General features: G+C 47.4%; 1 protein-coding gene across 3 annotated transcripts in view; it reads right to left on the reverse strand.

Moving 5' to 3' along the window:
- Positions 1-5,195: 5,195 nt before the first annotated feature.
- The window catches only part of LOC149332163 (uncharacterized), a 39,433-nt gene continuing 22,100 nt past the window's right edge, over positions 5,196-22,528 (reverse strand). For 2 of the 3 annotated variants that reach the window (XM_089557109.1, XM_089557108.1), the window contains exons 2-6: positions 21,467-21,694; positions 19,621-19,855; positions 12,964-13,001; positions 9,868-10,069; positions 5,196-5,510 (exon numbers count right to left, since the gene is read on the reverse strand). In XM_089557109.1, the coding sequence (XP_089413235.1) occupies positions 5,447-5,510; positions 9,868-10,069; positions 12,964-13,001; positions 19,621-19,855; positions 21,467-21,694 (767 nt within the window). In that variant the 3' untranslated portion in view covers positions 5,196-5,446. Of the gene's footprint in view, positions 5,511-9,867; positions 10,070-12,963; positions 16,774-19,620; positions 19,856-21,466; positions 21,695-22,528 lie in introns of those variants that run through there. The other variant, XR_016285133.1, reaches the window with a different exon arrangement.

Raw genomic sequence — 22,528 nt, forward strand, 5'->3', positions numbered from 1 at the left:
GCTGCTGCTGCTACTGATCATGATAATGACGCACTTACTAAGTTTAGTCACAGAACTGTGAACGAAATAAGAGATGATATGAATTGTGCTGACATGCACAGTTTGACAAATGCTTTCTTCGAAACTTCTGCAGTACATCTGTAATGGGCAGCATTGCTATTGTTAAGAGTCAAGTCAAATGGTGACCTCTGACTTTTCTTTAAATAAAACAGAAAACGAAGAACTTCTGTGACTTTCTAAGCGACGCACAGGTCTAGACAAACTACCTCAGCATTAATATGCATCTCAAATCACCACTGTGTTAGAGAAGCAGATCTATATTTCCAAAATGCTGTAAATAATGGCCGGAGAAACGTAAATACGTGCAAACAATGATTAAACTTCGTATCTAAACCCTTTAGCTCTAAACAGGACATTATTAATTTTAACGAATGTACGCACGTTCATTCATGTAGGTTTTTCGCGTTGGATACTTAGACCAAAAGTCACGCAATTTTTAAATCCATGAGAGAGAAGATTCGATAAAAAATTTTCTGGGCGGCCTATGTCGTGCAAACCGTCCAATTCGTTGCCTGTGTGATACACATAGCACCTATTATATTTCCTCGATTCGTGTGCGCCAAATGGTGCTATGTGCAGATTTTCGACGTCTACTTGTACGCGTTAACACTATGCTCTGGTAATTTTAAAAAATTAAATATATCTACTGCTTTGTGATGTTGATACATCGCGTAAACAGCTGACTATACGAATAAAAACTGGAGGGGGAGCATTTAAGCTCGGCCTTAAAGGGCAACTGAAGCGGTTTTAGAATTCGTTGAGTTTAAAGTTGCCGCATGTGCAAAATGTACAGGTAAAGCCTGCGAAATCGTTTTGCGCTAGCATTTTAAAAGGTGGCGTAATCGCGGAATAAGGTTGTCGTCAGCGTTCAGCTTCTCTGACGTGCGCAGTGGCAGGCAGAGGCTCCGATATTGACGTCACGTATGAAGGCACTACGTTTCCAGCGAAGAAACTGTTATTCCATGGAAGAAAACCGACGCCATCGAAGGTGAAGCTCACGATGCATTGTTTGACGCCATCTGACGACGCACAGCAGCATGCAGGCGCGAGCAGCGGACATCTGAAATTTCGGCAACAATGACGTCACTGCCGAGTTTCCTTGCACTCCTCCAACGTAGTGAGCCTAAACGTCGTCGCGGTTTTAATCGATGATTATGTAACCATTTTAAATGCTAGTGCAAAAATGCTTTGAATGCTTTATCTAGAAGCTTGATAGATTCGAATTCTTGAATAACCTCTAATTCTAAAAAAAAAAAAAAACCATTTCAGCTTCCCTTTAAGAGTATGACGCGAAAGTTTTAACCGGTTAATGCTCATATATGTAGAATTAGTCATCGGAGTCCTCATATACCCCTCCTGGCGAAGTGGTGAAGCGGTTAAGCGATGCGCCACTGGCCTGCGATGGGCCTTGTGCGACCGTTCCGTGTAGAGGATCGTTAAAAACACAAGTCAGGCAGGAAGCTTCTCTACAATCAGTAGAAACCTTCCTCTAGCATTTCGAGGTTCTTCGGTCTTTAATAGTGTCGTAATGGCTCTGTTAAGCGAAGCTGAAGCGAAAAGCCTTTGGCCTCAAGATTTTTGACCGAGACTGCACATGAATAAATAAATGTCGGAAAGAATTTTCCGGCGTCGGCGTTGGTGACCGTTTGAACCCTCACAGCCCGAGTGGCCGTAACAACCGGCCGCTAAGACAACCTAGGTAGGCCACGTAGGTCACGTGACATTGTGGAGCTTACAACGTGCCCACCGGATTGCGACCGTTGCGAGAGGTTGCTCGGGGAGAGCAACATAGGTCTCACAGGCACCACCGGTGGCAGCACCCGCCATCGCAGGGCAGTGACGCATCGCTTAACACCACTGCACCACTGCCCCAGGTGGGGTATGGGGACTCCCAGCGACCTACGAATGCAAAGTGGAGAATCCCAATTCCGCATATGTGGGTATTACTTCACTAACCCTATCGCGTCATAACCTTATGGCTAAGCTTATAAGTGTGCACTCAAGTTTTTAGAGCGAAAGCTCTACTTCGCGACCAAAGCTGCAAGAGCCAATATATGACTGAAGCCTTGTCCTTGAACAAATGAAGAAATTAAACATTTCCGCATCTGGACTAGAACCCGCGACGGCGTGAACAGATCAGCTTCACTGGCCGCCGCACGAGAGCCCCATGCCATCTCCGCAGCCGATCACGCCTCGTGTTAAAATGCAACACACCGCCGCGCTGTGCACTGCACATTGTCGTCTTCATCAAGTTCCATTTGCGACTTGAACAGATCAGAAGATCAGCTTAACGTCTATCAGAGCTTAACCTCCATCAGAGCTTAACCTGAGTCTAATATTGTCGCCAGACGTATCGACGACCCACTAAAAGAGAACTATTAATCAGGCTAAACACATGCTTTCGCACATCTACTCGGTTTGACTGCTTTAAAGTCCTACCATTTTTTTTATTCAAAGCCTCAGACTAAAGCCTGAGCGTTGCTTTCACCCCGCACAAAAAAGCAGCCCTATATTAATCAGAGCTCAGTACAGAAATATTTTTGCGTGTCGACGCTCCACTGCTGCAGCCTCCGAAGCAACTATCAAACTTGTTCCATCATATTCCCTGAAGACATCTAGGCTTTACGACCCCCAGTGAAATTCAGCGCTCTTTTGTTTTCGCTCGGTGGCTAAAGCATTTTCCTCATTTTTTAAAAACGTTATCTGCCCAGCGAACGTCCTGCACCTTTTATTTAGCGGGGGCGTTTTTTTAATCATACTTTTTCTCTGCGCTTAATGTGTGCATTCACTTGTTTGCCTTTTCATTGAATAAAATTTGGGCGACACAAAAGCTCCGCCTTTACACGACACGACAGCGATTCCTTTTGCCCCGCAGAAATGTATACTGTTTCCTCGTTCGCTGTCACAATTATTACGTGAAAGACCGCACGACATACATACAAAGCTCCGCTTTAACTAAGACGTACTAACGTGTCTCACTAGTGGTAACGTGTCTGACTCGCAACACGAGGGGCCCGAAGGTCAGAGGTTTCCGATGCGCCGCTGGTGTGGCTAGCGCCATCTATGGGAGCCTCTTGCAACCGTTTAGTCCTAACTTTTCGGTCACGCCAACGGCAACGCCGACAACAGCTTTTCTGAGAAACGGGGCCTTTACGCTTTCGCGTAATAGGCTAACGCTTTCACGTAACAGGCTAACGCTTCGCGGCATATTGAGCCAGTTGGAACAGCTGTTTATGTCCCACTTCTTTCTCGAAACTATTCGTAAACAAGATTAAGAATAATAGTCTGCTTTTCACCAGATGGAGACTATGCGGACATACAGGTACAAGCAGTGGGTTTCACATGATTTCTTTTCAATCCACATAATGATGGAGTGTGTGGCCGTCATGTATATTTCTTGCCAGCATTCTAACGGCAGTGCTTGCTCAGGGACGTATGATTCAAATTCTGTGGCATTGGTTGTACATCTATATACGTGACGATCTGCGCTATCCTGTTTCATACATTCCTGCTTCATACTATTTTCCATTTTCCCAAGTATTTGGATGTGATTTTGCTTCATGCAGCCCGCGAAGTTTTTTGGTTTGTAATCCGTTATTCGCACTGCCTTACTACATGTGTACGTAGTGCGCTGTCGTCTACTAACTTTAACGTTGATGTTTCCGCATTGCCTCTTTTCAAAATGCTCACCTGGTTGCTTGAAGCAAATGTGCAAAAGAAGCAATGTGTGGGGAAATAAAGAACAGAAATGGCAAAGCATCGTTATAGGAAAGTTTTTTACAAATGTCAGCGAAGCCAAGAGGTCTTAGGGCGACAGGGTGGGCTGCAACATTCATGAGCGGAGAGAAGGCTCTCATGTCGCTTCTGAAATTAAATTGTTCAGTCTTGACGTGCATTTATGACGTCCAGTTTTCAAATGTTCCCGAGGCGCGATGCGTGTTTCGTAAAGCAGATGAGTGATGAGACATTCTCTGCTGTCGCTATGACACACCAGCGCCTACCGCACAGAGAATACCATAAGCGCAAGCCGCGTCTTCATAGTACAACCTGTCTGAACGCCCACGCTTAAACGGGGTATTATGGTAAGCAAGCGAACTCGCCGCGATCCAACAATGCGACTCGTTTTTCGTTGCTGCGTAGTCGAAATTGGAATAGAATCGGAATTTAAATAGACTGGGGAGTGAAAGGCAATGGAGTCCAAATTAGAATGGAATCAGAACTGGAATAGACGGGCAAGTGAAAGAAGAGTGATATCACGTTTCCTCCGCATTCGGCCAATTGATCGGCCCTTTATTTTTAAAACTAATGATGCCAAGTCCGTTATTGGATTTCACGGATAGGTAGATTGTTTTTTAGATGGAATGCCTTGTTTCAGAAGAAAATGGCAGATTGGCGTAGGGCCTAAATAAGATCAAGGTATACCACAGTTATTCATGATTATCTGTTATATGCGCATTGTTGTAATGAAGAAAACACACATAAAATTCTGACTTCATTATGTTGTAAACTATAGGCGGTTATGTCCCAGTGCACAGATGTTCGCTTGAAAGTAAAAGAAAAGAGCTTTTAATAAGCCACTCAGGGTGCGTTCAGAACTGTGACTTAAATAGATGCAGGGTATAGAATTTCTTGGTTTCAAAGATGAAGAGCTTTCTTTGGTGACACGAACAGTATACCTTCAAATTGTGGATCAGCCGCGGGAGAGCGCACGACTTTCTGAAAATATAAGGCGGAAGCCTTTAATGGCTCATTGTCAAGGTCACATGTAAGCAGAACCAACCTGTCCAGTCTTTCCGGCCTCCTGATTGGTCTTCTCCAAGCCGTGACGTCACTGTCGCTAGGCGCATGAGCGTGCCTCCTGATTGGCCCGTGTGTGTGACGTCACTGTCGTCGGGCTCGGGTGTCGGAGCGGCTCGGCGCTGCGCGGGCTGACTCATCGCATCGGCGCGCGCGGCGGCCGTGTGCTCGGCGGCGTGCCCGGACGTCGCTGACGCGAGGCGCTTGTGGCCCCGACAAACATCATTGGCAACGGCGCCAGGCTTCCGCCGTTTCACACTTTAGTCTTGACAAACTGTCTTCCGTAATTTATATACTTGGGAAAAACAAAGTTGATAGCTCCGTTACACAGCTTTCAGAAGTTTTTATTTTGCACAGAAGTTCTTGCGCAGAAGTTTTTATTTTGCACTGGTTCAACTTAAGGACACTTTACTGTCTTCTATGAAAAATCCGCGTGCGAATGGAGCAAAGAGGAGGCTAAGGGGGTTCTAAGAAGGTGCAGATTTGCTGTGATGCTGGAGGAATGGATGTGTCATGTGGTGGCACTCGTGGCACTCCCGCCGCCCTCAAGCACATGGTGCCAGGCTCGTCGTCAGTGAATATCCAGGAATTAATCATAATTCAGGTCATCTCTAGCAGCGACTTCATTCTCGTTCTGTGATTCAACGCAATTTCTGTAATAAAAAAGTCGGAAAGAGGCTACGTTTTAGTAAAGCAATACATAAGCTTATATTTCCTTAATGAAAAAAAAAGTTGTCGTGGTTATCGAATTTGGCCTTGCATCGGCGATATGAACAGCCGGCCAAATCTTTAAGTGGCGTGATTTTTGTATCTCTAATTGTCCCTTATACAATGCTTCTCTTGGCTAAACCTCTAACATATTCATGTAATGGCACTTGGTGGTCCATTTTTTTTACGGATATTATGATAAGTGGAGTATTTGCCAGATTGGATTAAAATATGCAGTAATCTTCATCGTCTGCAGCTAGAAGAGCCATAACTAGCGGCACACGCAGCAATGGTTCTGGTTTTAATCTTGCTTCCTCCTGTGGGTAAACTGCCTCTCCTCCCATGCTACCCAAGTACTTTACCCAGAGTAAGCGCGATTGCGCCACCAGAACCATTGCTACGTATCCCCTATGTTCTAATTCTTCGTACGCGCAGACGGTGAAAATTACTAATAACTTTGATTTAATAAGGCAATTACTCCACTCAAGCATAATATGAAAAAAAAATGGGCCGCCAAATACCGCAACACTCATCAGATTGAGCATGAATATGACAGTGGTTTAGCCGAAAGAAGCCTTTTAGAAGGTGCAGTTAGGGATGCAAAAATCTCGCCAGTTAAAGATTTGTCCGGTTTTACACTCTAAGAAGTCAAGGCATGCATGGAATGACTTTGGTGAATAAATGCTTGCCCAATGTTTCCCTTCTTTGTCGATAATCTCTGCATCCCTCCTGGCTCGAGCGCAGTACACGCGCTTTCTGCAGAAGTGAACATACTCAGTCTACTACGAAACGTAACAAAAAATAAAAAGCTGCAGCGTAACGGGGATCCCCTACGCGGAACTTCTGGTCTGCGGCCAGATACGTTGCCTCTTCACTACACCTGGGACGAGCGGTGCTGCTTTTAAACACATATAGGCTATAAATCACCCTTCGACTCATGTCACCTGTCTATGTACAATTCGCATACTCTGTTGATCTAGCTGGCCATTAATTCGCAGATATCTGCTTCATTACAACTTGCGCAGTTCCAAAACTTCAAGGACATCTATTACCCAGAGTGGTGGTGACGCGATAGCATAACAGCCTCGTTGTGTAGCTCCCGTGCCGACCACCTTCAGGTAGCTCATTCCTCCTCCCGCGTGAGCTGGGCTGGGCTCCCCCGCTTGCCTGGCGCATACTGCAATATAGCTGCCGATGCGAAGATCCAACACCACGCAACCTGATTTGGGCCCCCGGTCACCAGGGACTCCAGGGAAACGATCAGGCCGATCAGGCCGCCCGCGCACTCTCTCCCCGGGCTATCTCCCTGTCCTTGGAAGCCTACTCCCAATCAGACAATCTGGCCCTTACATTCAAACAAATCACCGATTACTACAAGGAGGAGCACCGGCGCTACCCGGCCCCTTGTAAGGGTCTGGATAACGCCGACGAGCGCCTCCTCATCAAAATTCTCACTAACAGTGTACTGTGCCCGTAATAAGGGAGTAATCACTCATTGGCATCCACCCGAGCGCAGCCATACGGCTACAAAGGAAAGCTAAACAGCTTTCTCAGAAACTTCGTAGTTAAAGAAAAATTCGTCCTGGTCCGGCGTTCAAACCCAGGACCACCGCTACACCGGAGCAGTCGCTCTACCAATTGAGCTAACCAGGACGGCAAGCTTATGGTAGGGCGAGAGCGAATTGATCAATAACTCGAAGTGGGAACAGTGTTGGTCAAATGTTCTTTAAATGTTCAAATGGTCAAATGTTCAAATTTTTCTTTAACTAAGAAGTTTCTGAGAAAGCTGTATAGCTTTCCTTTGTAGCCGTATGGCTGCGCTCGGGTGGATGCCAATGAGTTATTACTCCCTTATTACAAATCTACTCCACCGTGGGGGATTCCCCTAAACATTTGACCAACACTGTTCCCACTTCGAGTTATTGATCAATTCGCTCTCGTCCTACCATAAGCTTGCCATCCTGGTTAGCTCAATTGGTAGAGCGACTGCTCCGGTGTAGCGGTGGTCCTGGGTTCGAACCCCGGACCAGGACGAATTTTTATTAAGTTTCTGAGAAAGCTGTATAGCTTTCCTTTGTAGCCGTATGGCTGCGCTCGGGTGGATGCCAATGAGTAATTACTCCCTTATTACAAATCTACTCCACCTTGGGGGATTCCCCTAAACATTTGACCAGTACTGTGCCCGGCGGTGCTTAAACATTTCAATACCTTTGATGGCGCGTGCCAGTTCTGTGGAGAGGTGACTGACACCTTCCACATGGTTTGGGCATGTCAATCAAACCCATCTATCTACCCCAACCCCAACCCCACCATAGAGGACTGGGAGGCGGCCCTGCTCAGCTGTCAAGACCTAAAGACTCAAAAGGCCTTGGTTCTACGGGCGCAGGTGGCGTTGCTTGCCAGTGGGGCCACGGAATAGGGGCTCCACGTAGAAATGGGAGGGGAAGGGGCCAACAGGGTCCTACCCCAATCACCTTTCAGTAAAAATTTAATTGACGATAAATGTTTTTCACCACCACCACTGCCATGGTAGCCAACCTCTGGGTTCTTGCCCTGCCAGCCACCTTCCGGCCTCACTCTCCTTCCTCTCTGATGCAAGTAGAAAGGGGGATTTACCTCGTTTTCACTTTGCAACCCGCCAACCATGGCAGGTGGCTGGTCGCCGCGGGCTCTTCCGTGTACTAGTCTTAGCATGTGGCAGCCCTACCCTGTTGAGGGAGGCTAGGAGGACCTGCCGCCTCACGTCGTGACCGGGGGAACCCCTGAGATGGTGTTGCAAGTCACAGCAAACACCGCAAGACACCACAAGGCAATAGGGCTGTCAGTCTTAACAATGACAGGCTCATATTTTAACTAAATATGCGAACATCGTTATGTTTCTGCATGAAGATTTTGATGTGACAGCTATTGATTGCAAACGACTTCAGATCAATGGAACGTCCCGGTGTGCAAGCTGTTTGTCGGTTAGTATCACTGCACATGCTCCAGAAAAAGAAATAACTTTGCTCAAGAGGCTCAAGTAGGCGTGAAGTGTCAAAGCTGATGGTTTAAAGGTGAGAAGCTTTCTTGGGAAAATATACCATGTGCACATTGCAAATGCCCATGAGTCGCAGATGTGTATTCTATCTTCTGAAAATACCAAGATCGTGAAAGACGAAAGTGAAGGCTGCAGTATACATATCATCCGAAAGCTGTAAATTTACGCGAGCAAGCACAAAATGAGCGCGAGATGTTTTTATTTTAATTCTTGAGAAATCTTATAACGAAGGGGTAAAGGGGAGGGGGGGGGGAGGGGGGTAAAAGCCCTGTGAGGGTGCACACCCCTGTGGTGCAGGAGCAATGGGAACGTCGTGTGGCGCAAATCGTCTTGTACCCGTAAGGTCTTGTAAACAGCGCTGGCTTCAAACACTTGGTGTCAGGTTTATAATTAGTAAATCTCCTCAGAGTATGTATCTTCATGTGAGAACAGGTGTTTCTAGCTGACACTGCCAATGCAACGCAGTGTGGTTTTTGTGATAAAAAAGGACGAGGTCAGAACGAGGCTAGTATGAGTGAAGAAGTGCAGATGTTGATATATTCTTAGTTGAAAAAAAAATCGTTGCGTTGATCGAATCTGGCACTCCTTCGAGGCTATATGTAGAAGCTGTCCGAGGTAAATGTAACGAAGTTTAAAAAAAAACCTTGAGTTTCCTAGGGGAATGAAACCAACTGAGTCATGTGGCCTAGTCTGCTTTGGTAATTTGGTTACTATTACAGATTAACATGCTTTTTAAATTTCATCTTCGAAAAAGAATTCAGAAGTTTTAGATAGTCTTGGAAAACAGCTGACTTGAATATTTACAACGAGATGTGATTTACGTTAACATTTTTTTTTAATCACGCACTTTAATATCTCTAAGCTCTAGAACTATAATGGAGCAGTTCAGTGTCTTGCGATAGATTACACGGAAGTTTGTAGATCGTCTCAGTATATGTGCCCATTCAAGCTATGGCTTTGGCGTGTTTTGCGAATAGTGGGATTAATGAAGGCGCAGTATAGTTCTTTTACCAATCAGAACACACGCTGTGACTTCTAAAGCAGCAAGCTTAAAGCAGCAAGCTTAAAGCGGATAGGCTTTAAAGAAACGTGACAGTGCTTCGCCAACGCAACTGTCAATGAACCAGCAGCTCAAGGTTGCTTACAAACATGGAGGAAACCTGCGATAATGGTTCACATTTATTCGAACAAATTTTGCGTATGCTTGCATTAATTGTACAGCGTCATGCAAAGAGAAGATAGACTGCTCAACAATAAGAACTCACCCGCATTCAAGCTCGCATGAGCGGTTAGTGACGAAGTAGTTAGATGCTTTCAGTCCTTTTGGCCAGTTATCTTCGCAAGCGTAGTACATCTGACATTGCTGCACCGATGCATTGTAGAAGTACCGGGGCTCTCCTTCTTCTTCTTCTTCTTCAGGACTGCAACGAAGTAGTGGCTCCGCAGTGCAGTTTACTCTATCGCTTCCTGTAACGGAGTGCAAAACCACAATTTTTTACAACCCAAAGAGTCCCGAGTTCAAAGAAGAGCAATAAGGTGCCGCAATTTCGCATCATAGAAAATGATTATATGATGAGCGGAACAGCTATAGAACATGTACCCGAGGATTAACTAAAATACGCCTGATGTCTTGGGGACATAATTAGCCACGCACACTGTGGGGACTTTGCCCCGCGTCTTCCCCTTTGGTTTGCTTTCCCACGATGCACCCTCCTACGGCCGGCCTCGGGGAGGGGCGCGCTCCTTGGCTCTCCCTAGTTAGCTACCTTAATTAATAAGAGAGTGCGCCTGCGTCGCAGCGACATGAGCGCCACGGACGGCTGACTGCTGTGCGCGCTATGAAGAGCACATTCTTTTCGGCTCGAGAATTTGTCGCGGGGTGGGGTCCGGGTGGTTTTGAACTGTGTCAGCGGGGAGAACGTATCTATGTATCTATAACCCCCCTCCTTATGAAACCTCCAAAACACTTAAGCATCAAATTCTTCTCATACGTTGAAAACAGGAGTCATAAACTGCGAAACGCAAGCAATGGCGCCGTCCTTTCCGCCGAAGGTCATGTCGCGGGAGGCCGAAAAAATCGCGACTCCAATCAATTTTTGAGCCAGATTATATTGCACTTTCACTGCACGTTAATGTTGATCTCGCAGCAAAAGATGCATTTATTGTTTAGGAAATTCCATACAAAAATTTCCTTATACGATTCAAACCAATAGTAACCGTCTACACTGAAACAAATTCCGTAACAAACGTTTTGAAGTGGATGACGGTTTATCTATCCTGTACTCTGGAATCCACAGCAAGAAACCAGTGTCGACACACCGTAGTTAAGTTTATAGATGTATTCTACATCTGTTTTTTCATTGTTGTAGCTTATAAAGCCTCCGTTTTCGCTCAAAGTAGCCTCTATTCTCGTTATAATGCAGCACTCTATCGATACAAACAAACTTTAATTTGTCCTCGGTGCACCTCTAAAGGATTCGAGACCTTGTTGTCAAAGATTCTTTCATGAGGCCCTCCCACCCGATTCCCGAATTTATTCCGTGCAGTCAGACGCAAAGTTCTTTCCAGAGGTGTGTCGTTCATGGGTATGTCTTGAGCACTCACTTCCTGAAAGAGCGCTTTTACCGCTCGAGCAAATTAGTAAGCTTACCATTTTCGGTGTTTTCAACTAAATTAATCGTCATTTCTAGACGTCCTTGCCTACGTGTTTCTTATCCACTAAAGGGACGTAAGTACAAGGAGACAAGTGCGGTCTAGTGGGATTCCAACATGAACGCTGGGGTCTCAACTTCCCGCTTATATCTCTTTGCACATAAGCTGCTGCGAAGATTTATACTTTATCTCCTAAGTCGTTTGCAGGACTGTGGATGGTAGAACTCACTCTCCAATCAGGCCAAGGAAGACAACAAATAGTCCCTCAAATATCTGAGCAGTATAATGGCTGTTTTTTAAATAGTTATTCCAGTAATTGAAAAGATAGTTCAGGGTGGTGTTTTGAAAGTAGAGTGAGCGTTTCATTCACATCGGTTAAATTAGCAGGGAATGCCCGCAAGAACACAGCACTGCGGAGGCCTGCTAACATGGCGTCCGCAGTCGACCCAGTCTTTTGCGCGCAGCATCTGGACACTGGTGTTCTTTCATACCGAGAGATGGAGCCACAGGGACACATTTTGCAGAGCACTCCGCTCTGATTGGTTCAGATCGCCGCCGCCTTCACAGCGCTGCAAACCACTTGTCTTGTGACATGCAATGTTGGCTAATGGGAATTCCTTCATGAGGCGCAAGTGGAGCGATATCAAAGAGTATCGTTTAATTACCCATAGTGAACTATTCACTAGGTATGAGGAAAACCGCATTTTTTGTTATTAAGGCGTTTTGTTCAGAAGCTATAATGGCGACCGCCGTCAAGCGTGACACCTGCGAACCTTGTGACGTCATCACAACCTGCCGACCATGGCAGATGGACACTTACCCACTAGATTGCGAGTGAACTGCCCACCGTGGTAGGTGGCAGTTCAATAAATGAATGGTCGGAAGATGTTGCTCGGGAACAGCAACCTGGGTCTCACAAGCCCCGCCTATGGCTCTGTTTGAAACGGTTACCTTCCAGACCACCTTGCAGGGCGCCGCCGCGGTGGCTCAGTTGTTATGGCTCTCGGCTGCGGACCCGAAAGACGCGGGTTCGACCCCGGCCATGGTGGCTGAATTTCGATGGAGGCGAAATTCTAGAGGCCCTTGTACTGTGCGATGTCAGTGCACGTTAAAGAACCCCAGGTGGTCGAAATTTACGGAGCCCTTCACTACAGCGTCCCTCATAGCCTGAGTCGCTTTGGGACGTTAAACCCCCTTAAACCATGAACCAACCTTCCAGGGCAGTGGCGCATCGCTTAACCGCTGCACCACTGCGCCAGGAGTGGTATGAAGACTCCCAGAAGTCTATGAATGTAAAGTAGAGAAAGACCAATTCTGCATATATGGGCATTAACCCATTGCTATCGAGTCGTACCTTCAAGGCGGAGTGACAACAGAATTAGCAGCAACGGAAAGTACTAGCGTAAACGGTCCAGTGAGGATTGCCTAAGTGTTTTTTTTAATGGTTTGCCTGTCTAGATGTTCGCTTGAAGGCCTATTCAGGTTCAATGCAGAACAATTAATTTAGTTTTCACGTCTGAACTCTATGTTTTGCATGGACGGGTACACTTAGGCCAGTCACAAAACATGGCGGTTCACGGAGGATGCTCGCGCGAAGTGTCGCGAACCACTGGGTGTGTTTTTTCCTGTGCAGGAAAGGATTTAAGTTGGACACTTTAAACATGCCGAGGAAGAATCAGCAGGGATGTGAAAGTACGAGGTAAACTTACTATTTTTGGATCCATTTTTGTTGTTGACATTAAATCTCCTGAAATACACACAAAAAAAAACATTTATTAGGTGAGCAATGCCGCCGATGGAGGCCGAACAGACAAGGTAGGAAAATGAGTGTCTCTATACGATGTAAGTAAAGTTCAGGTTCTCTATCTTCTTTCCTTGCACCAGAGGTGCCCCGCCAGAGACGGTTTATCTAACTTGAAGACTGAAGCTTGATCTTCTCACCAGGGGTGCCCCGTCAGAAACGGTCTCACGATGAGTTACGATGCAGGGGTCAGGCGAATACTTGAAGTTTATATACAAATATTTACAGCATATACAAGTTTAGGCACTAGAGACAAATTAAACAGCAAAGAGATGCACAACAATAAAAAGCCGGAACTGGCTAACATTAGGGGAGGCCCCTACTCGGCATAGCCGAAGATGCATAGCACCTGACCTTAGCGCAGAGCCCTTTTTTCCGGCTCCGGGGCCCGGTTTTAAAGACCTAAAGGCCCGGCCCACATTTGGTAGCACCCAATCATGTTACACTGCTCACATGATTGGTTTACCGAGAGCATGGCCAGCCCTCCAGCTTCCGTAGGGTAAATCACCCTCTCCACCACAAAATAAAAATAAAAACAAACACAAATACACATTCGTGCCAGCACGTGCGCGAATCGGTACCGCGGGGCGGGGGACACCCGTATTTCCCGGCGCATTCGCGAACGGGCGCGTTCTGAGAGAGGAGTCGCTTCGCTTTGAGCGCCCCCAGCCGCGTTCCGATGACCCCGCGTACACTACCGATCCCTTACACGCACTTCCCAAGATTGTACAAAGGGCCCAAATGGCACTTTTAGAATTATAACAAAGAAGGGATCGGTGTCGGTCACGAAACCACAAACCACCGCAGCTACACAAGCACTGGCACCAACAAAACCAAAAGCAAAATAATCCACACGGGCACCAACGCAACATTACGCAAAATGCTTAGGGGCACCAAGAAAAACATAAGCAGAATGCACACTCCAATACACACAGTGGCATGCCTGCCGTGCGCCGTAACACGGCGTCCAAGTTGGTGGGTTGCACCCAATTCACCATCTCCTATAGTACACACTCGTCATCGCGAATAGGCACACATGCACACAGATACTCGCAACCGGAGCGTCCATTGGCACTCATATTGGGTCCGTAAGCGGCCATGTGAGCCTCCTTAGTCGTACCGCGCGTCCTTGTGTGCGTTCGAGCCAACAGGTGTCTCGATCGACACGATTAACGCCTAATGGCCGCTACGCTCATTAGATTGGTGCCACAGCGGGCCAAGAACTCAACAGCTGGTGCCCTCCAGGATCAAACACGTCCCGGTTCTCGATGGGCCCAAACCCCTGATCACACAACGCACCTAAGGGCACGCTCTCTCCGGCGCGCCGGTACGAACCGCGTGCGGCACAAGGAGCATAGCCCCTGGCCCATCCAAATATATCAGTACGGTCAGTCTTGCTACACTTAATTTGGCGACCTGTAGCACGGAGCGTACTGTTCCTCGCACCGACTTTCAATTTGAAAGCCTCGCCCTTGCCTCCTAGTACTTTGCCTCGCTGCGAGCCATTTGCCTCGTTCCTGCAAAGGCAAACATTGAAACTGCCGCTCCCTACTTTATAGGAGCTTGCCGGCTTAACGGCATCATCTAACTCTGAGGTTGTATGAGGTGACTCGTAGTCACTTGATCCGAATTTGCCTTGAGTCAAGTCGTCACGCATTTCCTTGTCCTCGAAAGTCCTGGTCGGACGCCCATCGGGTGCGTTCGACAATTGCGCGGCGCTCCGCCCGGTAGGCGCAACAGGCCCACCTCCGTTCTCTGGCTCGTATGGAACGCTCCTGCCATCACTAACGCTACGAGGCACTTCCTGCCACCTGCCCGACACCGTCTGCCGTTGCGACAACGTTAGACTTCCTCCTGACACTAGTTCCGTGTCGGAGGTCACACTCCCATTCATAGAGCCTGCAGGAATTATATCGCTGCCCTGATTGCTATCGGACAGCTTGGTCTCGATTGCCCCCGGAACATCGGAATTTGGTTGTTCCTTTTCACTGCTAGCCACTCGCGGTGGCGGAGAAGCTGTGACATTTTCGCGCCCTTCAGGAATCTTATTTTCACTTCCTGCGCTTTTCGCCGCCTTTCCAAGCGAAGAGGCGTTCTTGCATATCGGCTGCTTGTTTACAGCCACCTGGCTGCTGCTTCCTTCACCTGTGCTTGACGAGCACAAGCCTTTGCCTTCCAGCGCAGGCTGTCTGGACTCGGAACAGTTCCCCCTGGCTAGTTCACTAGCTTTCCTAGATTCTTTCAGCTTAGCCAGCTCGAGCTCTAGCTGCTGGCGCCTTGCTTCTAACACCTCCAAATCCGGAGGTTTTTCCTCGCACAGCGGTGCCTTTCCATTCACTTTTGCAAGTTCAGCCTGAAAATAAGCTAACCGCGCCTTCGCCAATTCTACTCGGTACCTCACGTTGAGTGTAGGCCGACATGGATAACTCTCCATACCGCCGTCTGTATCCCTCAACTGTCCTACCGGCTCGAACACATGCACAGGGACGCTAACAATGCGACGAAGGAAACTCACAGTTTCGATGCGTCGATCCGCATTGCCAGCTCCTTGGCGTCGCAGTCCACCGCCACTTTCACCGGACGCTGCGATGAGCTGTCGCACGCCGCTGGTCCTGTGCACGTTGTCGTCACTTGCTGTGACCCGCCGGTGACCGTCAAGTTCTCGACTTTCCTTGACCGGATGCAGTCCCGCGTCGCTGGACTACTGCCGTGGTCCTTGCATACTTGCCGCCGTCTCTCCGCAGGCCCGTTCTCGAACGCTGACCTGTTGCCTTGTCGTCGCCTTTCTCCCTGCCTTCAGTCTTCTTCCTGCGCCGTCTTCCGATGGCCGCAGGATCCTCGTCGACTGCGCCAGTAAAGTTCAGAGGTTCTTCTTCTTCCTGCGCCGTCTTCCGATGGCCGCAGGATCTTCGTCGACTGCGCCAGTAAAGTTCACAGGTTCTTTATCTTCCTTGCACCAGAGGTGCCCCGCCAGAGACGGTTTGTTCACTGGAAGACTGAAGCTTGATCTTCTCACCAGGGGTGCCCAGACAACACGGCTCCCGACCCGGTGTATATTATGTAGACGCAGCAGGGCCATCGCCCACGGGATTTTACACGGCCGCTGTCATTCACCAGGAAATGCACGTTGATGAACTCTCTTTTCGAGCCCCGAATTCAATGCGAGCCGAGGAAGTACCGATAGCGCTTGCTGCCGCCCACGCCAATTCGAGAATCATCATTACGGACTCCCGAAAAGCATGTGATCATTACTTGGCAGGGGAGATCTCCCCCTTAGCTGCTTGTATTCTAAGACGGACTGCCACTGATCCAACACCCAAAAGAATCATTTGGGCTCCTGGCCACCAGGGCTTACGTAATGAGGCCGCTGACGCGGCTGCCCGAGCGCTCATTCACCAGGCTCCTCATCCCAGGTCTTCTGACTCGGAGACTAACCAGCCGCTGCTGCGATTCAGGGAAATTATAACGGATTATAGCGACATCCACCGCCTTTTCCCGGCCCCTGCAAAGGGGCTGAGAAAGACGAAGGAGCCAACTTTAAGGCGCCTGCAGACAGGTACTCTACTCTGTCCTGCAATCTTAAAGCATTACGATCCAAACACGGATGGGCGATGCCCGCACTGTGGGGAGGCCTGTGATATCTTCCACATGGTGTGGGCATGTACTCAAAATCCCCACCTCCTCCCTTCCCCTACCCCTTCCAGAGAGGCACGGGAGACTGCCCTCCTCAACTTCTCCTCGCTTGAGTCCCAAAGGGCTCTGGTGAAACGGGCGAGAGACGGGGCATTGTCATGCGGTGTCCCGGACTAGGGACGCCGACCATGTAGCGGGGCCACTCTGTGGCTCCCAAACTCTATTTCAACAATTAAAAGTTTTCACCACCACCGTCATAAACGGTCTCACGATGAATTACGATGCAGGGGTCGGGCGAATACTTGAAGTTTATATACAAATATTTACAGCATATGCAAGTTTAGTCACTAGAGACAAATTAAACAGCAAAGAGATACACAACAATAAAAAGGCGGAACTGGCTAACACTAGGGGAGGCCCCTACTCGGCATAGCCGAAGATGCATAGCACCTGACCTTAGCGCAGAACCCTTTTTTCCGGCTCCGGGGCCCGGTTTTAAAGACCTAAAGGCCCGGCCCACATTTGGTAGCACCCAATCATGTTACACTGCTCATATGATTGGTTTACCGAGAGCATGGCCAGCCCTCCAGCTTCCGTAGGGTAAATCACCCTCTCCACCACAAAATAAAAATAAAAACAAACACAGATACACATTCGTGCCAGCACGTGCGCGAATCGGTACCGCGGGGCGGGGGACACCCGTATTTCCCGGCGCATTCGCGAACGGGCGCGTTCTGAGAAAGGAGACGCTTCGCTTTGAGCGCCCCCAGCCGCGTTCCGACGACCCCGCGTACACTACCGACCCCTTACAATGTACGAAAGAAACGAATAGTCATCGAAATGAAGGAAATCATGATCAGCCCTTGCAGGTCAAAGGCCTCTCACATACATATACCTCCAATTAAGGCTGTTCTGTGTCAGCCGCGCGCGCGTGCGCGCACGCACGCATGCAGACACACGCACACACACACGCACAGACACACGCACGCACGCACAGACACACGCACAGACACACGCACGCACGCGCACACACGCACGCACGCACGCACAGGCACACACGTACGCACACACACACGCACACACACACACACGCACACGCGCACACACACACGCACGCACGCACACTCACACACACACACACACACACACACACACACGTGCGCGGAGCCGTCTGCTACTTGTCTGCTACACAACCCGCCAAGCACCTTCCATATATTGGATGCCCCCTCGCCTCCCCCGCTGGCCATCGAGGCGCCCTACCGTCACCACTTGCTCGAGAAGAGGACTCGGCGGGGGTCTGGTGCAGAATTTCCGAAGAGCTCATGCAGCACGAAGTCAAATCGAGTGCCAAAGTGCAAGTGGCGCTGGCTGCACTGGCAAATTAAGTGCGAGATTGCTTCACTGCCTGAACTGGCGCAGAAGGTGCAGCCAAATCATGGGGACCCTGTGATAACCGACATGGAGGAGTATGCACCGACGTCACAATAGCGATCATGTGGTGATGCATGTATCGCGGCGTAGTGCTGCAAGCCTATCCAGTCGGTTTATAGCCACCTGCTCCGGTTTTCACTGCTGAAGCTGCATGCTTTACCACAAAATGGCGCCCGTGACGTCACACGAAGAACTCGAATACAAACGCTAATTACTGGCTCGCGGCTGGGACTAGATTAGTCGTTAGGCGACTTCTTTCGCCAGCTTGCAGTTGCTGTGGCGCTCGCTGATCGTGCTTTCCAGCATCGGGATACATAAAAACGGGCGCATACACAGATGAAAAAAATTATCGGTAAAAATCTTCTACAACGTTTTTATTCCAAGCCATTGCAAAATTTACCGTTGCACCATTAAATGTTGGATTCTTAAAATTTCCTTGTTGGTCGCTTTAAACATTCACGTAACGTTACGAAAGACTGTACTTACATAAAACATAAAATGACCTACAACTGTAGATAAGTGGTGGTTCAGCTCATTCGCCGGGCAGCAGTGCAGTCATCTGCAGCAGTCAGAAGGCTACGCGCTTACTTTTGGAACGGGCCTTGAGTCACTATGATAATAACTTCACTTTTTTTTTTTTGCCTAGCTACCATAGAGCCACTGAGTCTTAAGGTGCAGGGGACACGAGGTTTGGGTTATTTATTGTAAATGTGTATAATCAATCGAATTTAAATGAAAAACCACAAAAGTGGGCAATAGTCTGGCAGACTACTTGAATAATTTAATGTCGAATCGCACAAGTCACTTAATATTGTAACAATCCGTCACTACGTTGGGTTCAGCAGTTCTTTAATGTGTATAATGAAATACATATTTTTATAATGGTTAGAGAATTTTGTCATTTTTGCTTACTCCTACCAGCTCATGACTCACTCTCTTTTAATGTACTATCAGCGTCAAATGAAATGCGAACAAAACACCTGAAACGCGAGCACAAAAAATCAAGCATATTAGAGGCTGGAGGCTAAATACAGGCGTGGGCTATTAACATTTCAGAAGAGCGGTCTTTTCGGCTTCGATAGGAAAATCAACTGCTCATGTATTTTGCCTCCCTAGTGTAATATCTGCGAGTTGTGCTGTTCGCGTTTCAATTGACGCTGATAGTACACTTTTTTTTAAGGTTGAGGGTTAAGAGAATGGAATGATCATACCATTCACCTGGACTCAAGTTATCCACGTCATTGAGAGTTCTGCTTAACTTAGGAAGCCCAGTGGCTGTGCTTAAAATTGGAAGAGCATATGAGCCTTGCAATGACAGGCCAGGCAGCTGCATGCTCTGACTAAAGCATGGTACTGCTGTGGACCGGCCTGAAAGCTGTGCATCGTAAACAGGACGAGCACAAGCAAGACAGAGAGTGTTGGGATGCATGCTATGTTATGATTAGCCTCTTATATGCTTGGATAATACTACTGTGCTAATATAAGCTCTGTGAACACTCACCCGCAATATTTCCCGCAGAAAAAACGGTGGAAGAACCCGTTGACGCCTTCGGGGAATTTTTGTGGATTCCGGCATGTTCTGTACTCCTCACATTGCTCCGAAGATGCGTTGTAAAACCATGCTCTATTTGGTTCACAAGAATTTGTACTATCGTACCACATGCGTTCTTTCACCTCGCATGTTTCGTTGTTGGCTGGTTCATGTGGTCCCAGAAAGCATGATTCAGGACCTTTGCCTAGGCGGAGTGATTTACGCGGTAACATTGAGTAACTATGCATTATGCAAGTATACAGGAAAAAACTATGTGACGTTTAAGTAATCTTTAGAGTGGAATGCAGTAGCACTGAATTTCAAATTTGTCGCAGCTTGTGTTCAAACTTTTGCCTCTTTTTTTTTGCGTCAGATTTTTTTTGAATTGTCGGTCCATCAACTGCCATATTCGGACTGCTAGCAGGTATCCGCTATGCTGTGACAGTGCCTACATTTGCTTATATCACTTTTTTAAAGTTTTTTTTTTTAAATTTCGATCCTCTATCTCTGTTGCTGTCAAAAAACTAGGTTGCTTACAACCCGGCGAGTAAGTGGCGAGGTGTCACGACAACTCTAATGCCTTGGAATTGCCACCTTCCACGGTAGGCAGGTTAATATGATGACGTCACCGGATCACAGACCTTTCTTGACCAATCAAGGTGGACCACCAGAGCAGGTTGTGATTGCGTTACAAGGTCACGTGACCTTTATCGACCAAACAGTGAATTTCGTGGCACCGGAAATCAGAGCAATTTTGGTGCGACGTTAACTCATTGCAACACTAATACTGTCGCACTAAAAAACTGGTAGTAGCGGTTTAAAGCGGGAAACCGGGATGAACAAATTTTTGTTTTGTGACGCATCACTACGGGTGCCTGTGGGAAAAACAGCCAACTGCGCACATACGTTACTGACAGCTCCATATAATACCAAGATTAACACCAAAATTTTCGCCTCTCCGGGTAATATGTATTTAGCAGCAGTAGAAAAATCCAAAAACCACATGAGACCAACAGCCTAAATTATCATATATTGAGCAAAGTTCATTACTGGTCTTATGGCGCACGACTATATCGTGAAATCGAAGCCTCTCTCGAAATCAAAGGCGTGCTTTTTCGTTCAAATCTTAGGATTGGTATGGTGCTTTGAGATATTAAACTTGAAAATTGCGCTTTTGATGGCTCTTGAAGTTGGCTTTCACACCTTGCACACTGGCCAAATGGAGCCTTTCGAATATTTAATGCCGCCGAAAATCATTTATTTAATCTCTTTTGTGATGTGGAAGATGTTGACATTGTTTAGTTTTGTTTGTTTTTTTTTTTTGACGACAGCGCGGCCACGCCTGAAAAGAAGGCTGAGGTTTCAATTTTGGTTGGTTGGGAGTCTCAATATCCTTGTCCAGCCAAGGATAGCTACTGAGGTTTCCCAGCCCCCTTCAAAGCTTTTACTAGTAGCCATTTCTAAAATTTGTATGTGTTCACTAGGTAGTATTAACATTTGAGGGCCTCTACACCCGAGATGATTTTTTACATTTCTATAATACTCAACAAAAACTTTTCCAATACCTTGTGCTTGGCGCATGATGACCTCAGTTGCCTATGTGCCATAAAACTCAACACAGCACAACACATAGTGAGGCTTTGTGTAGCTGGCGACATCAGTCGCCGCGCTGTAAATTTGTACAACCGAGGGACGGTTGTTCCTTTTCAGACAACGGTCCAATAAAATTCTCTTCAAGGCTTCCAACTCCAGTAGTGAGCGCGCTCTGTTTGACCGCTCCTTCTGTATATTCCTTGTAGGTATGGAGTACACATACCTCCGGTGCAGGTGATTGCGCATGTGAAGACGTCGAAAAAGACTCCGTACTCGGGACCGCGGATGCATATGCTCTCAGGTAATTCGTGGCACGTGCGGTTTGTTTCGTTGTAGATGTACATTGTCGCGAAATATCTGCCTGGACCACACCCGTCCAAGTCGACGCTCGTATTCCGGTCTATGCACATCTTCTCACGTGCACCGTCGATTCTGTCTTCATTTGTGTCTCCTTCAGAAAAAAAAAATTGTCGTAGGAAATTGTACAACAAGAACAAATTGCATAAGAACAAATGGGTAACATTTAGAATATATTACTTTCACAGCTTGTAGTGAGAATAAAAATCACATGGAATAATTAACGGCGATTGGCGGTGTACCTACCAACATGTCGGTTATGTAATTCGGACGCGTAATTCGGAGGTCGTGGGTTCGGATCCCACCGGCGGCATGTGGTTGTTTTTTCTTCTGCTTTTCTAATCAATTACCTTTAAGCGGTAACATATTCAGTAATATTCTTAATCGAACAATAGCACAAAATAAATTAATTAATCAAAAATCCCTCGTGTCTCTTGGTATCTGTGGCTGTTGGCTTCTCTCATATTTATAACGAGCCCCTCATCCCCCCTCTCTTGTTTGCTTAATTGCTTAGCGAGGTCCTCGGTTCTGGCAGCCTTGACGCCATAGGAAGCATAAGAGGGTTCTCACACAGCTTCCACTCTCGCCGTTCAATGACGTTCTACGTCACATCAGCGGTAACTCAGGACGTGCTACGTCCGCCGCTTAAGAGCGTGGGTGGCGCTGTTGAACACTCTAAAGGTTAGGTTATTTGTAAACATAAATACCCCCGAAAGCAGAAGAATTGACAGCCGTCGCCGTAGCTCAGCGGTAGAGCACCGGACGCGTAATTCGGAGGTCGTGGGTTCGGATCCCACCGGCGGCATGTGGTTGTTTTTTCTTCTGCTTTTCTAATCAATTACCTTTAAGCGGTAACATATTCAGTGATATTCTTAATCGAACAACAGCACAAAATAAATAAATTAATTAAAAATCCCTCGTGTCTCTT

Source organism: Amblyomma mixtum, chromosome 8, assembly GCF_055824585.1.
Source record: "Amblyomma mixtum isolate Tamu chromosome 8, ASM5582458v1, whole genome shotgun sequence".
Lineage (NCBI taxonomy): Eukaryota > Metazoa > Arthropoda > Arachnida > Ixodida > Ixodidae > Amblyomma > Amblyomma mixtum.